The sequence below is a fragment of the Rhamphochromis longiceps genome, linkage group LG5, assembly GCF_057381845.1.
Source record: "Rhamphochromis longiceps isolate RC_006_pf linkage group LG5, R_longiceps_female_GT1.1, whole genome shotgun sequence".
Taxonomy (NCBI): Eukaryota; Metazoa; Chordata; class Actinopteri; order Cichliformes; family Cichlidae; genus Rhamphochromis; species Rhamphochromis longiceps.
The window spans coordinates 26,894,345-26,911,445 of NC_140561.1; the positions used below are offsets into that span (position 1 = coordinate 26,894,345).

Sequence of the window (17,101 nt, forward strand, 5' to 3'; positions counted from 1 at the left end):
TGCTTATATTGCTTGTCGCTCTGCTCTTCAGTGCAGGCGTGGGGCGCACCGGAACATACATTGTCATTGACAGCATGCTGCAACAAATCAAGGACAAAAGCACAGTCAGCGTCCTGGATTTTCTCAAACATATCCGCACACAACGCAACTACCTAGTCCAGACTGAGGTAAGAAGCACTAAATAATCAGTTACTCTGGGAAATGTCTCTAAAGGTCATCTCTGATTAAAGATGGATAGGGAGTTATGAAAGCTGTTCACTTTGATACTCTAAGCTCAGGTAAAGGTCACGCTTCCTGCAGTTTCAATGCAACACGCAGAGCAAAATGTGATGTGGTGAGACCAGAATGAGTCCATACTGGCTGTCCTCTGGCAGCACTTTAGTCATTTTTTTTTAACTATGGGATGATTGGTCATAGTTACCTGCTGCCCCTATCCATTTATATTCCTGCTATCTTCTCTATGAGATCAGTTCACAGACAACTGTCAGGAAATGTGATGTTGTTGTCTCTTCCACGGTTTCATGTAAGCTTTTTAGTACCAGTTTACCTTGGAAAAAACAGTTAATTTAACCAGATATTACATATTTTATCTTAATACCCTCACTAAATGTTAGAGGCAGGTATTGTAGTTTTGATTTCACTGTCAAAGATTTGGATGTTACATTAGAAGTCCACAATGACAGGCTGACCCACCTCACGGCATACAACCCTGAGAATGTCCAACAAAAAGCAGACTCCTGGTCACGCTCCTGACCTGCAAACTCTTCAAACTGAAAACTGCCTTTTGGTATCGGGCTCATAGCAGCAGACCCAGCTCTGATCAGCACTGATGATCCTCACCGTGAAAGGTTCAGTTTGACAGAGAGGTTTCTGCCTGCTGTCAGTTTGACGTCTGCAGTGAACGATTTCCAGGAAGCAACTTTTAAAGGGGAATCGACAAATTCAGATTAAATGTTTTGTTTTCTTTTTTTATTTCTTTTGACTGACTCTACTAGTTACTCTGCAGAATCCAATATTTATGATCTAATCATTTATATTTTAATTAAATATATTGTTTTTATAATGTCTGTAGATGTCTGATTTTTATCTTCAGTAAACAATGCTAAAACTTGGCATGGAAGAGTACTTGGAATTAAAAATGTATAATAATAATAATGTTTTTTTCCTAACAATCATTTTAAATAAGCATTTTAATTAATAAACTCACTTTTTGTCAATAAAAGTAAATCGGCTTGGTGGCTATAACTGGATGAAGTCTAGTTCTTACGTAATTTGGGATACATCAGCTTTTTCTGGTAAGAATGGCTCCTTTGTTCTCCACATGTCCATCTTCCTCTGTTTTTTTAAAGCTCTTTGGGAATCATCTGGTTGGAGGGAAAACACTATTTTGTGCCTGTTGTCTCTGGCTTTTTTCACATATTCAACAAAACAAATGGGAACAAATTTTGTGCTTTTGCAGCAGGTTACCAGTAGCAAAGTGCCTAAAGATACAATTTAAAATCAGTTCTTTGCTGCGTTGTCTTTTATGTGTTGACACATCACTGATTCATCCTTTGAGTTTGGTGCCTTTTTATGTTTGAATGATTCATAGGTCAGTGTCAAGTGACTTAACAAACAAAACAAAAAATTCCTGTGAGACTGTTTAGGTATAACGACTGGACTGAAAATGAGCGAAAAGAGAGCGTTGTCAAAATAAAAACTTTGAAACACCTTCAAAAAGCCTGGAGAGATATTGCTGGAGACTACTTTAAAAGAATCTGGCTCCTTGGAAGCAAAATATAAAGATACATTGAAACATTTCTGAATGCTCTATACCTTTTGTCTCCCACCAGGAGCAGTATGTTTTCATCCACGATGCTTTAATGGAGGCTATCCTGAGCAGAGAGACGGAGGTGCCCGCCTGGCAGCTTCACAGCTATGTCAACAGCGTCCTTACACCCAACTCAACAGGCCGCACACGGCTGGAGAAGCAGTTCAGGGTTAGTAAGCGCGCAAGTCTAACTAGTCGCGTTAGACGAGCTGTCTGCGTCAGCAGTGGCTCCATCAGCTGCATTTGAGGTGGTCTTTGACTCAGAAGCTTGTTAGCAACACGCAGGCGGCTTTCCACTCGCAGACAGAAATAAATTGAGAGCGTCTCTGATGTTGATGCTAATAAAGTCATGTCTGTCACCCCTGCCGCCTTATGCAAAGCTTGATGAATGTTTCATTAAGCTCCTGCTCATTCAACATCAGGAGAGACAAACTAATTGCTCCCACATAATGTCACTTCCTCCTGAGATTCACATGCTTGTTATTAATGTGAAAGACTTGCTGTTAATTTTGGGGTTTAAACAGTATTATATCTTAGTTTTTATGTGTTTGATTTTAATTTACAGCGACTCTCCGGACTAAAATCTAATTTTGCCTTCTCTCTCGCCAGCTGCTGACTCAGTGCAACACACGCTTTGTGGAGTGCTTCAGCGCCCACAAAGACTGCAACAAGGAAAAGAACCGCAATTCCTCAGTGGTTCCCTGTGAGTATTTACAACAGCATACTTGACATGGAGCCGAGGCTTCGGCGAACCAAGGTCATGTCGAACAAGCTCTCAGCAAGAACGTGTTTAAATAATCTTCCACGAATCGTATCAATCTTGTGTTGGTTAATTTTGTAAATGAAAGGAAATGAGAATTGGACTCAGATTTGCTTATGGCAGATTTTGCAGCCTCTCTTTATTCATATTTCCAACATTAAAATCGGTTGCCGTAGTCCTATAAGTTAATCTTTCCATGCCTTGGTGAAACCCTGATGATGGAAAAGGAGGTCCTTGTTGCTATAGCAACAGTCGGGACTGGTAATAAATGTGTGCATTATCAGTCAGTGCAATATTACAGAGGCCGGGGTTCTGATTCAAAATGTGTTTTTCTATCTCTGCCTCTCAACAGCGGAGCGAGCAAGGGTTGGACTCGCCACTCTGCCTGGCATGAAAGGAACAGATTACATTAATGCATCCTACATAATGGTACAGTGTGATAGCTCCTGAGAGATTTTTTTTTTTTGTTTGTTTACTCTTTGTCATTGTGGGGTTTTTTGTGTTTTGGGGTGGTCTTTTTTTGAAGAATTTTATTGACTGATGTTTCCTGTCTTGCAATTGTTTGACAGGGACAGTGCTGAGTGTCTGAGAAAATAGCTATAAATGAACCAGAGTTAGAGCTAGAGACTAGTTTGTAGCTGTGTCCCTGGCTAGTTCTGAAAGAGCGATCTATATTTAAATGACAATGATGGTGATTGTGATGTGGAGGTTACAAGTAGGTCCATAATTTGTTGAGCAGAGACATGAATTTTATAGTTCTACCTCACAAAACCACCACATTGTCTTTACTATGTGATCGGTTCTGCAGCATTTGGCTAAATCTGAGCAGAGTATAGCCCTGAACATGTCACATTTCATCCTGCTGCTTCTGTCAGCAGTCACATCATCAATAAGAACTAGGGACTGAGTTCCATTTCCAGCCATACATGCCCATGCCATTAACATTGCCTCCACCCTGTTTGACAGATGACGTGTCATGCTTGTTTCTCTCCTTCTCCGTATTCCTGTCTCGTCATCATGCTGGTACATTAGTCTCGGTTCATCGGTCTGAAGTCTTTGTTTCAGAGTTCTTTTAAATGTTTCCCGACAAAGTCTGATCTGCTCTTCTCGTTCCTGAGCGTAACTAGTGGTTTGCACCATGTCGTAAACCCTCTGTATTTACATTCATGAAAGCGTCTCCTGATTGTTTATTTCAAATTACAAGGAAAAACTGCAAAACTACATTGAATCTGCTTCAGATGTTATGTCTTCTTCATTTGTCGTGAAATTACAAAGCTTCACCTGGACATGAAATGTGGTCGTCAGTCAATTCTTTACTAAATTTTGGATCTCTTGTATTAAAATGCCTGGAATTCTTAAACATTTAATTCGAAATTTAATTTCAACTGAACTCAAATCTGCATTTCATTCACATTTCAGTTGTTTGATTTAAAATCACCTGTGGTGGTGTACAGAGGCAAAATTACTTTTTCCACAAATTATGGACCTAACTACGTTTAAGGTTTTTTTTTTTAGTGTGGGAAATATTTCATATGCATGAGTGCTGTGGCCTTGAGAAAAACTAAAAGCTCACTGTCTGTCATTTCAGGGCTACTACAGGAGCAATGAGTTCATCATTACCCAGCATCCTTTGCCTCATACCACCACAGACTTCTGGAGAATGATTTGGGACCATAACGCTCAAATTATTGTCATGTTGCCCGACAACCACGGCCTGGTAAGTAATGGAGGAAGAATATACAATTTTTCTCTGAAGTTTCTTATTTGTCTGTCCCGCAGTTTCTGATGGACGTGCGCCGTTTGTACGTGAACATTTAGAATGAAAATGAATCATTAGTGAAAAAGTAAATACCAGGTTTCTTTCATGGTTTCCCTGCAGGCTGAGGATGAATTTGTTTACTGGCCGAGTCGCGAAGAGGCCATGAACTGCATCGCCTTCACTGTCACACTCATCAGTAAGGACAGACTGTGCCTCTCCAACGAGGAGCAGATCATCATCCATGACTTCATTCTAGAGGCCACACAGGTAGCTGCTCCTCTGCCTCATTACATCAGTGTTGGGTTATTATTACATGACGCATCACGTCAGGAGTTCATCATCTTTATTACATTTTATTTCAGTGGGGAAATGCTGTAATGTGTAGAATCCTAATTAAACATGTCATGGGTGTGCGCTCTTCTTCTCCAACAGGACGATTACGTTCTGGAGGTGAGGCATTTCCAGTGCCCTAAATGGCCAAACCCTGATGCCCCTCTCAGCAGCACCTTCGAGCTCATTAGTGTCATCAAGGAGGAAGCCATGACTCGAGATGGCCCCACTATTGTGCATGATGAGTATGTTTATATTTACCTTTATGGCTTTTGTGATGAGAAAAGACTAAATAATCTTTGGGTTAAGGTTCAAGTTAAGTTAATCTAAATGTGAAGAGTTCAGAAGGGAAGGTCTCCTCAGATGTTAACTTAATTTTTGGTAGATGTGGTGACATTGTAGGGTCTTCACGAGTGGGATACAGATGGAGTGCTTTCCATGGCTTGGGCTTTGAAAAATCCTTAAGTGTGTGCACTTGGAGGATAAACCAAAACGCCAGAAGTGTTTTTAGTAACCAGGCAACCAAAACGTTTTCCATGTTCCCAGCTGATGTCTTTCCTCCAGACGTCTGTACAAATACTTAGCTGCTGTTGGTAACAGCAGCGCCTATCAGAATAGTTCTCATTGCACAATGTCCTCACAATGAAAAATAAATCTGTTTGCTCCCTGTAGTTGTCAAAGAGCAAAAAAACAGCCCCAGTGTTCCCCCACTCATTTATATACTAGGTGTGAACATGATGGGATGCTTATGACTGACAAGGGAAGCTGTATGCAGCCAGGTTTTTGCTTTCTTTGATTCAGTGCAGTGATGATTTTTTTTTCTTTATAAATTAACTTGTTGTGAGTCTTGCAGAAAGACACCCAGTAGTATTAGAGGTCAGTGGGAAACACATCTTACTGCCCAATTAATTTAATTTGCTTACAACTTTGCCTTTAAATTGGCACTGTACCTTTTATTTTATATTAATTAATTTGACGTTTTTCTCACTTTTACTTATTCAGTTATTTACAGTGGTGGCAAATGTAGTTGTGACCTCCATCAGTGCTTTCTATATGCAACTGCATGCATGACTCTTAACTGGTAATGTTAAACCATTCAATCAAACATTATGCAGTTCAACTGGATTCTAGTGCAGAGACTGCCGAGGCATTGTGATTCAAGTGTACTGGCTGACAGCCCTTTCTCTCAGTGTCCGATAACCTTGAGTGATACTGTGTTGTGACATGTCAGTCTTTAGAGCACACAATGAAGATCACAATGATCTAACCTCAGTTTAAGAGTGATATAAGCACAAGGAACTATTCAATGTGAAAGGGACATGGCAAAGTGAAACCGTTAACTTTGGGGGAGGGAGGAAGAACCTTTCCGATGTCTTTGACTAGTATGCATGTGCAGGGCAAAAATAACAATTTATGACACTTAATAATTTTGCCATGCCTAATTAACCCTTTGGTATGAGTTTGTGGTCACAAGCGCTACATTCAAGTCTTCCTTAATAGAACATGATGTTCATTTTGTCCCAATTAGAGTTGAATAAATAAGAAAGCAAAGTTTACTTTTAGGCCTGGCAACATTTTACTTGATAAGTTGCTGCAGAACGAACGTGTAGTGTTTGCGGTTTAAAAAAACAAACAAAACCAAAACAGTAGTCCAGAAACCAGCAGTGACTATGCATAACGTCAGCAGCTTATTTGTAGTAGCTGTATTCAAGCTATAAAGCGACATACAAGAAATTAGCCCTACATATGCAGTCATTAAGGCGATAACACAAAAATAGGAAAACAGCCAGCAGAGCTGATTCTGGGTATCTCCTCTCAGGTATGGAGCAGTGTCAGCAGGAATGCTCTGTGCCCTCACCACGCTGTCCCAGCAGCTGGAGAACGAGGGTGTTGTCGACATCTATCAGGTGGCTAAGATGATCAATCTCATGAGGCCAGGAGTCTTCACTGACATAGTAAGTTCACACTGTGGTAAAACATCGAGTGCCTAAAATTTTGTGTTACAATTGTCAAATATTTTTATCATTTTTTTTTTCCTTTAACAAGCATGTCAAACACCTTTGAAGTTGAAGTGGATTGTCTGCTTGCACAGTGCTTTACTGTGTAGTCTACTGTCACCATTTTCCATAAAACCCAACTAAAAACGAGTATCTGCTCCGAATGGGCCTCTGAATTAATGCTAAATGTTGCTCTGTATCTGCCGGAAGTATAAATAGATTTGGATTGGGTTGCTAACACCTTTTGCATATCAACTTCATTAGCTTGCGATTGACATTGTTGCGTTTACAGCTTGTTCTGCTGCCCCCAAGTGGCCAGAAAGTCAATTAATACTGCCTTAAGCTGCATTTACTGCTGCATTGATTATTTTCTTGTCAACAGCAGGCAGAAAAACAGGCTGGCAGATACACAAATTGCCAGGTGTCTTCACATCAAGCACACTTTTCATTCAGCAGAGATGGAGCTCCATTAGTATTCTTGGCTTTGTCCAGTTTTCCTTAAGCTCTGTTTTCTTCACCAATTCCTGACAAAATGTCTTTGGCTTTAGCTGCTAAATGCCTCATGGTGTTCACCATCTAGTATAATTTTTTTTAAAGCTTTCTATGGTATGTGGTGAGAATTCATAAATGGATCATTTGGGCAAAAAGGCTGGCGAACTGGATGTTTCTACTTTTTAGGTGACTCACTGCAAAAGTTACTTTCATTCATCTGTTTGTAACAGAAACGTCCTTTGATGGTGGTACCTAGACATGCTTGTGATTATATTAAAAAAATTAAGTGATCTTTAGAGTGAACTTGGTGCCTATTTTTGTGTTTGTGTGCACAGGAGCAGTACCAGTACCTTTACAAAGCCATGCTCAGCCTGGTCAGTAACCGAGAGTGTGGCCTGAGCCCCATGCACATGGACACTAATGGGGCGGTGGTGATCGCAGACGAGTCGGACCCCGCAGAGAGCATGGAGTCGCTCGTCTGAGGACATTCTTACAGGCACTTAATTTGTAAAAATCCGAGAACATTTCTGAGGCCTTTTTGCCAGACTATTGATTAAAATGAATAACCTTATTACTTTTTATACTGATAAAAGTTTTTTGATATTTATGTTTTTGTCCTTTATTTCTTGTCTTAAATGTTATCCTGCTGAGCGTTTGCACCTGTTTTAATTTGACACGAGGAATAAGCAGCTCTGTCCAGTTTGCACTATACTATCAGTGTTACTGCCTAAAATCCAGTGAGCAAAAGTATGACATCATTAAATCCTGGCATCGCGAGGAAACTCGGATCTTGGACCGCGCTGAGACAAACGCGAGGCACGAAGGCCGGGATGCACTGAAGCGATCCGCTTCCTGATTGTCTCGGAACAAAACTTCACTTCATTTTACAAGCATGAATTATGTCACTTTATCACTTCAGTCAGACTAACTGTTTTGAGGCTCCGCTCCACAGGGGTGAAGCTTTTTATCTCGTGAGAGACTCACACCTGCCTATATATTATTTCCCCAGTATCTCACTGCTGTCTTGTAAAATGTACCTATGGCTTATTTTGTTAAAGTGTGTTACAACATCTAATGTGAACATTTATTGCTTTTTACAGGGATTTATATTGTTATATTGTTAAATTGTTTTGTAATATATATAAATATATCTATAAATATTATATCCCTAATAGCCAGCCAATGATTGTTTTTTTTGTTTTGTTTTTTCCTTATTTGTCCACCTGCCTTGGTGTAAACTTACTTTTTTTTTTTCTTTTTTTTAAATAAATGGAGATCTGTAGCTTGTCATGTATTGCCTACAAATCTCCAGCTGTGTTTTTCTTTTCTTTCTTTTTTTTTTTTTCTTTTTTTCCAGCATTTCTTTGAGCTTTTCTAACCCAAGCGGTCCAAGCTCAGCTGTTAAACATCTGTACCAACAAAATGTAATTGCTCTACATCATTTTTTTTTCTCCATGTGTTTTTGCAATGCAGTGGATGTAACGAGAATTTATTTTTGACGCTGATCAACACCAAAATTGAATAAATGAATAAATAAAATTCACGTCAAAGTGAAAACAACTGGCAGCGGATTAGTCTTCAACATTTAAAAATCCAAATCCCACATTTTTCTGCACAAACGTTCAAGGACTTCAAGGCCACATTCACAGAGGGATCTTTGGCAGCATGTAGAAGTTGGTTGGGTTGAGTCATTTGCGGATATGTGCACATCAGTTTTGTGGATAAAGATACTGCAGTTTTGTTGACCTTTATAATCCTGCCAAGCTGATGTGAGGAAACTGCCAGTTTTTCAAGACTTAATCTGGACTCTCTCTCTCTCTCTCTCTCTCGCTCTCTCTCTCCCCCCACACACACACACATATATATATATATATATATATATAAATATAAATAAATCAAAATAAAATATGGTGCATGCCTGAGCTTGAGATGTGGAGGTGAGCCTTACAAGCATAAGGTTTGTGGAAGCCCTTCACAGAAAGTAGGCAGAGAGACTTTGAGACAGGAGCTAAAAGAGGATAAACTGAGGCTGTTTTAAACTGTGAATCATTCAAGGCTGCTCCATTAGAGTGCCACAATAAAAAAGATGAAGCAGGAAATGAGTAGAAATTGCTCTCAATTAAGGAAATTCATGCTTTATAGTTCATTGTTTTACCCAATTTTACCACAGAGGAGAATCCCCGCCAGGCGTCCTGGTGAAGATGTTATTCAGTGCCTTGTTCAGATGTTTTTGGGTTTTGTTTTGTTTTTTGGTTTTTTTTTTTGGATAGTTATCTTAGATAGTTATCTTTGTTCGTAATGAAGTTATTGCAGGAAAATGGAACTAGGACTTGGACTTCATGGGACTGAAATTGCTCAATGTACTGTCATCACAAAGTGGATTAACTTACGGAAGGATGGACTATTTAGATTTTATTAAAAGTGGTGAATGTGTTTGCAAATTAATCGATCTGAATCTACATTCATATAAAGACATATTGATATGGGTCATTTTTCTCCCGCTGTTGATCAGTGTCAAAAAAAATTATGTTACTTCCATTTAAAATTGTAAACAAACACTGAAAAAAGTCAAATTAGGTGAAATCTTTCTGTGGGGGGGGGGGGGGGGGAGGTGATGCTTTATTTGTAACCAAAGATGTGGTCCCGCTTTGGAACATGTTATTGGTTTTATCCTGAGATCTATTAAACCAGATAGAATTTGAAATCCATATTGTTAAATCTCGCAGATTTCCCCTGTGGAAAGTGTGAACTTATCCTTTGAGCATGTTTCACTTCTAGCCTCAAACTCGCCTTCCACAAGCTCAAGATCAAAGACTTGTGTGACGAGGTTTCAAATTCCGACTGTAAATTGTATTTTATTGGACTTTACTGCGTTAGTTTGGAACTGTAATTATAACCCATTTTCAACCCTTAACATTCCTCTCTTGGTTGATTTTTGTGTTTTCTGAGATCGATTTTGTTTTGTTTTTTAATTCAATTTGATTTTTTTAACATGTATATTTTTTAAATTCATCTGATAACATCTATTTCCTTTCCACCCGGGAGTTTGCTAAATCCATTGAAACCCCTCTGACATTTGGAGAAACATCAAAACTCCACAGCGAAACTTTTTTTCATTTTTAAATTTTCACCTCGTGTTGGTGTGTGTGTGAGTGTGAATGCCAGCATCTTTCTCTGCTCACATTTGAAACACAAGTGCTGTAGCTTCACGCATTTACTTAAAAAGGAAAAAAAAATCTGTAACCTTTGTGATCATAGAAGTTTATATTTTCATACAAATATTTGGTTTGTACAGAGGACCTGTAACAGATTGTACTTTTGTGAAAACACCTCAGCAAAACTCCAACAAACGAAGCTGCCCTCCTGAGATCCGCCATGACGATTTAGATCAGATATCAGATATGTTGGTCTCGGATCACTTCAGCTACGCTGGTCATTAACTCTAATCTGTAACTTACGAAAATTTAAAAAAAAAAAAAAAAAAAAAGGTTTTGTCAGTCACATTACGTGTTTATATGACAGTATCATAGTTATTCCTATGATGCTATTATATACCATATTATAATATACTGTCATTTAGGTAAATTGTATTGCTCTGCATTGAATAAAGTCTGGCTTTGGGTGCACTGCATCCTTGTATTACATGAAGTATGGAAAATAAAATAAGGAACCTGCTCTCCATGTCGCCCCCTGCTGTCACACTCTCGCCGAACAACAGTGGTGGAAGAAGTACGCACAATCCTGTGTGTTAATATATGCAAGTGATTTGCTCATTTAAATCTTTATACACTGCCGTGTCAACCTATCACATCCTCTAATTCATATTTATACTCATGATGAAATGACTGTAAAATCCTAATACATCGAGTAACCCGAGCTATGAAATAAATGTGGTGGACTGAAATATTTCCCTGTGAAATGTAGTGGAGTAGACATATGAAGTGGCATAAAATTGAAAATCCGAATGAGCTGAAATGGCACCATAGGTTCATTTTCCCCTAATGCCGCACTTTATTTTGGCAGAAATTGGCACTGTTAAAAGTATTGTAAATTAGGGGTGGGTTTGAGTCCGCCTCGGGCTCTTTTCTCTACTCTTTCTCTCTTTCGTTTTGCTCTCCATCTGAACTGTCACTATATAAAAGGTTAAAATGGATAAATACGTGCTAGGAAAAAAATAGGCATAATTAACTTTTAGCAGTCCACATGCTCAATTTAGTCCTGTATGAATGTACAAACTGCAATACAGAGGGGAAAAACATATATTACAGAATCTAAAGATCACGGATATCCTCATACTCAAAACTACTAAATGTTGTTACTTTGCACCAGGAACTCTTTGTGTTCAGTGTTGACGGTTGTGTCCCAGGTACATCTTAGGAAACATGACAGGTGATGCACATGTACAGTAATTTTTATTTAGAGGCCACAGCTCTTGCATATTACAACTGTTGGCTTTCATAAGGCAAAAGCAAGAATGAATCCACCAGCTAATTCACACAGAAAACAGAAAGCATTTGGGGAGGGTGGGAACCCACGGGCATGCAGCAATGGCTCAGAATGCAATGTACAGCATTTTATATTTATATATATTTATATAATATATACAAAACAACAGTGAGACCCAAACAAATGCCAGACATCTCATTCTACACAATTACAGAACAAAGACGGACCAACTTTTTTTTTTTAATAAAAAAAATTCTTTTTGCTCTTTTTCCTTGTAAAAGTGCAACTCAATTAAAATAGAACCTGTTTCAAGGCCTTTTAATGTTGAAATAAAAATAGAATCTCCCGAGTTATCAAAATGGAGCTATGAGAATATTGCATCTCTAGAATACCCACTCGAAGTTCAAGATTCCTGTTGAACCATGTCTAATTCGTAATTGAGATGAGATCACATAGCATTGACACATGATAAAAAATGCAGGTCTAGACTTACTGTCGATGTTAAGAACAGTGAGTAGACGACGGTTTATCTGTAACAGCCGTAAACAAATACAGAGGTTTTATTTTCAGTTCGAAGCAGTTGGCATTCACTTAAAAACAGACGAGACAAAGAAAAGGGTCCACACACTCATCATCACGACAATGTACCATTAATGAATGTAGAATACGACAAAGAAGCGCCATATAGGATTGCATTGGACAGGGACACACCTATTAATCTCACTCAACATTGTCAAACAAATGGTTCTCCATATTGCTTAGTAACACATAGAAATGAATTTAGAAATGAATGAATCCAAGATAGGTGCTATCTTTATCATGACACAGCTAAACTGCCAATCATGGTTATTTTTTTAAAACATTTTTATTTTGATTTTCTTCAGTATAAGTACTATTTTTATAGTTAATAGTTCCTTCATAGGCATTTCGAGCTGACAAAGAGGTCCTAGAGTGGCTATCTGAGTTGGTACATGCATCGGTAACCAGGCTAAAGTCAAAAGTGTGAAAGGGAGGGGGTCGGGGTGAGGGAGGGTCCTAGAGGGAGGCCGGGGCTGAAGTCTCGGTGTCTAGTCGTCCTCTTCGTCCTCCTCGTCGCTGTCCTTCATGGAGATGCCTTGCATGCCTCCTTCCCTCACCGAAGCAGCGGCCTCCTCCATGGTCAGCCTGTTGCGCACCGTGTCGTACATCTTACTGTTCAGGGTGGAGTCGAGGACACCCTGCAGGCGGAAGTCCCGGTACTTTTTCTGCATGAAGACAAATATATATGTCACGTGACACGCTTCCTGCTGTGTCTACTACAAAAGAAAGTTGACATGAGATACATGGAAGTCAGAGAAATAGTGAAACCATGGGCCAGCTTTTGGATCTTAAAGGACCACGTAAGCTGCAGGAGTCCAAAACCCATCCATGTGAACCCACGGTGCTCTAAGATAGACCAAGTTAGGATTTGTAGACAAAAGTTTCCAGTTTATCAATACCTTACCTTTGTAATCCTGATGAGGATTTTTAACTGGTAGACGTGGAGCTGCTGATCCATGCGTTCAGTGAGCCAGGTCCCCAGCAGGTTCATGGTGGCAGTGTACCATTGCTGAAACACAAACACAACACTCTCCAGCAAAACACACACCCACACACATACTAAAGACACCATGACAGAAAACTAACCTTTAAGACGCAGGTATAAAACCAGAACTAAACAAGTACATTTCATAATAACATCAGCATTCAGTCACTCGGATTGAAGCTCAGTACAAAGTCTGTATCGCACTTCACAAGAAACCCATTCTTGCATGAGTCAGAACGAGCAAATAATACAAGTTAAGAGGTTTTCGAAAAAGGGGAAATCATGTTCAAAATAAATAAAATCTCACGAGCCACAGAAGTATTACAAGCTACAGAACATGGACGTGCTTCAACTGTTTCTTTTGATCGTAGATTAAAAGATATAATACTCCAACTTCTACATGTCAGATCGCCTCATCTCTTCATCGCGTGCTTTTAACTCGGAGTTCCGGACAGCATTAAATATAAATCACTGAGCCGATATCAAAGTTAAACTTTGGAAGTTAACGCTGGTGCACTGAAGTGGTGACAACTTCAAACTGTATGGTAAAACATTAGACTTGCTACATTTCTCAAACATTTCTCTCACTTTTTGGGGGTCTCTAATTTGGATGAAAAGATCAAAACTGGTGCAACGTCTCTAGGTAGGATAGCACAACGAATGGGAACGGTGAAACAGCTAGTCTGGCTTTAACAATAGGTAAGTACAATCAAAAAGCTCAAACATAATTAACATGCTTTTTAGGTCTGAGTAAGAGAAACTGCACAATGTTAGTGCAAAACTTATCTTAGCATAAAACATGAAGCAATAAACTGTCTCCTTGCTTTGACTTCATCCATAAGAAATATTCAATTATTGTCATACTAAGAGCTAAAAGTAAAAGCAGACCTTACTGAGCTGTGTGCCAAAAACTCAGGATCCACACTGCTCTAAACACTCGGTGTCATGATGTTAAAAGTGAGGAGATATAGTCAATTTGGTCGTCTCAGACACAGATGTGGCTGTGAGCACAGAGTCTCTACCCACCTTATGTCTGTGAGGGGCAACCAATCAGAAGAAAACTGGCTTCAAGGGAGGGTAAAGGGAGCCAAGACAGCTTGTTTTTAGACAGTGGGTGAATTGAGCGGCTCCACCAAGGGCCATTAAACAACAGAAGATGATTATTCTGAGCAGTAAACCATGAAAAGCTACAGTAACAATATCCAAGAATTAAAATATCATTTTGAAATGAGCAAAATAGGTTCCCTGTCATAGAAATATGCACTCGGGTCATTTTACTAAACAACGGACTTATAAGCTTATCCCAGTGGTCAATAAGACACACAAAAAACAGAAGAGCTTCTTTGGTGTCAAATCCCCCAACGACACTTCGCACTAAACCAACAGATGGAATCAAATTAAATTCTATGTAATGTTTACTAAAGTAAATGGAAACTGCTTGAATTTCATTTAGTGATCCCAACACACTCAAGGACACAAACAGACACACGTTTACCTTTTACACAAGGAAACTGCATTTATAGCGCTACGAAGAGATGGAAGGAGCAAGTTTATGGAATTTCCCTGAGTGCACTGATATTACAGCGACTTGAAGGAATTAATTAAAAAGAGGGAAGTCATAACGCATTGAAAAATGTATCTGTCTTGAACTGCAATTACCTTTTCAACTTCTAAAAAATGTTCAAGTCGATATTTTGTAGCAGCTGCATGGCCCATCAATTACTGAAGGCAATTACTAAGCCTTTATTTATAATTTATTCAAGTGGAAACGCGGTGCTGCATTTGAAATGCCCTACACTGTGGATAGAAAACTACTATGGGGAATTGAAATTATAGTTTTGACACGGGTACATTAGCAAAAGAAAAATAGAATGAGAGTGAGTAAATGGTTTGCAGGCAGGGAGCAGCGGTGCTGTTTTCTTGTACCTTTTTCGCTCTCGTTTCCTTGGGGTGGCAATTTTCCAGACTGCACCAAAGTTACAAGAGAACAGCACCCATGTTTGATAGAAACGGGCGTCATACCTCCAAAAAAGGTCAACTTTAAACTTGTGAGTAGGCAGGAACGCAGAGAAGCTTTACAAGGCCCGAATTAGAGGTGGAAGGAGTTAGCTTAGTTGGTGTGTTTTTAGTTTTTAGGTTGAGGTTTATTGAGATCAGGATTAGGTGAATGGTTGAAAGGTTTGAACTTGCAGATGCCTGTCCACTTCACAGTCGAGTTGAGCGTGCAGTGCATGCAGACTTCGCGGGTGGGTGGGTGGGTGAGTGGCTGAGTACGTGCTAAGGACGACTGCTCTATGTGCAAATGAGGCAGAACTCTGAGGAGGGTCATGCTAGAAGATGTACACAGGAAGATTATTTGACTCTAAAATCATGCCAACCAACATAATGTGATAAAACAAGGCAACGCAACGCTAGAGATAAGTGCCACTTTTTGACTAGAGGAGGCAGCAGGAATGAAGTTAATCAGAAAACAGGAGATTAAAAGGATTGAAATAAATCAGCGTAAGAAAGAGAGATAAAGTAGAGCCTATGCAGCGTCTAGGAACGACTTCCACATGCATGCAAATGAATGAATGGAAATGCATTCAAATCAAAAGGAAAAAAACATTGACGGCTTCGAACTTGCTAAAACTGAAACACTCACAGCTCAAAACAAAACAAAAAAAAGTCAATTTCAACACAACGGTGCTGACTAGGATCTCAGTTGGGCACTCTGGGGCCACACGGGGGACACAAGGGGGTAAAAAGCTCCACAGTAGAAAAAATTAAGGACACACGGAGACAGGGGAGCCAGTGTGGACCTCAAAGACAAAAGCAAAACCCACTTCACAACAGCATCACTCCTGGCTCCAAATAAAAAAGAAGATTAAAAAAAAAAGTCATATTCATCTGGCACAAAAATAGAAAACCATTGTCTGTCAGACATAAAAACGTGACGTCACTGCCTCACAGAAAGAACTGAGAATCTGTCAGACACACAAAGCAATCACACGCCTGTGGAGACACAGGTCTTTACAAACAGGTTCTAAATGACATGAAGCAGACACATCACAGCATTATGTGTTGTTTGAATCACACATGGAGGACACATTTATGTCAATGTATCCCATTAGGATTATGTTTGGTAAGACAGTGCTCTCTTCCCCCTGTAACACACTGGTTCCCAACAATTCACATCCAAGTCATGCCTTTTTATGAACCCTCATTAGACCTTATACTTTTTTAACCTGCATCATGTTTTCTTCTTAGGTTGCTTTCATTAATGTTTCAAATCCCTGGAGGCAATGGAAACAGCCGTGTGGAAGTTCAGCTGCAGTTTAGCAGCGTGGGAGTTACATAAAACTGACTAAAAATGGCTCGGACCTCAGAATACTAACAATAGAAAGCTAAAGTAGATCTATTAATGCCCCCAGAGCATAAAAGTGCAAACCTGGTCCGAGCAGGTGGAAGTCATTCATCATCTGTTCTCATCAATTGTGTAAAAACAACAATAGAAAAGGGAGAAGGCGTTTGTGCTGTTTTTAGGACTATATTTATATTTGAAAAAGCTTAGTCTTTTGTGCTTTGTCCGGTTTGTTGTTTGTCATGTCTCGTTGCCCTTCGTTTCTCTTTCCCCTCACCCCAATTGTTCGCAGCAGATGGCTGCCCCTCCCTGAGCCTGGCCCTGCTGGAGGTTTGCTTGTGTTAAAAGAGAATTTTTTTTTATTGTTGTGTTTTTTGCCACTACTATCGCCAAGTGCTTCCTCGCAGAGGATCAGTGGGTTTCTTTGTACATCGATGTAGGGTCTTTACTTTTATATAAAGAGCCTTGTGCTGACTACTGCTGTGATTTGGTGATACATAAATAAGCATGAATTGAATTCATTTTTATTAAAAGATAAAGCGATCTGTAATTGCCTATTAAAGTATTAATGAGTCAAACATGCATTGTTTCCCAATACCT

General features: G+C 39.4%; 2 protein-coding genes across 9 annotated transcripts in view; one reads left to right on the plus strand and one right to left on the minus strand.

The window, feature by feature from the left end:
• ca16b (carbonic anhydrase XVI b) overlaps positions 1–7,663 on the plus strand; it is a 108,955-nt gene extending 101,292 nt beyond the window's left edge. Inside the window, exons 21-29 of the mRNA XM_085406979.1 lie at positions 32–167; positions 1,833–1,979; positions 2,420–2,513; positions 2,923–2,999; positions 4,159–4,287; positions 4,450–4,596; positions 4,762–4,904; positions 6,479–6,614; positions 7,484–7,663. Of these exons, the coding sequence (XP_085263105.1) occupies positions 32–167; positions 1,833–1,979; positions 2,420–2,513; positions 2,923–2,999; positions 4,159–4,287; positions 4,450–4,596; positions 4,762–4,904; positions 6,479–6,614; positions 7,484–7,630 (1,156 nt within the window). The 3' untranslated portion in view covers positions 7,631–7,663. The remainder of the gene's footprint in view (positions 1–31; positions 168–1,832; positions 1,980–2,419; positions 2,514–2,922; positions 3,000–4,158; positions 4,288–4,449; positions 4,597–4,761; positions 4,905–6,478; positions 6,615–7,483) is intronic.
• A 4,894-nt stretch (positions 7,664–12,557) lies between these two features.
• The window catches only part of cadpsb (Ca2+-dependent activator protein for secretion b), a 66,040-nt gene continuing 61,496 nt past the window's right edge, over positions 12,558–17,101 (minus strand). For all 8 annotated transcript variants that reach the window (XM_085406988.1, XM_085406985.1, XM_085406987.1 and 5 more), the window contains 2 exons: positions 13,078–13,182; positions 12,558–12,838 (listed from right to left, as the gene is read on the minus strand). In XM_085406988.1, coding sequence (XP_085263114.1) covers positions 12,662–12,838; positions 13,078–13,182 — 282 coding nt within the window. In that variant the 3' untranslated portion in view covers positions 12,558–12,661. The remainder of the gene's footprint in view (positions 12,839–13,077; positions 13,183–17,101) is intronic.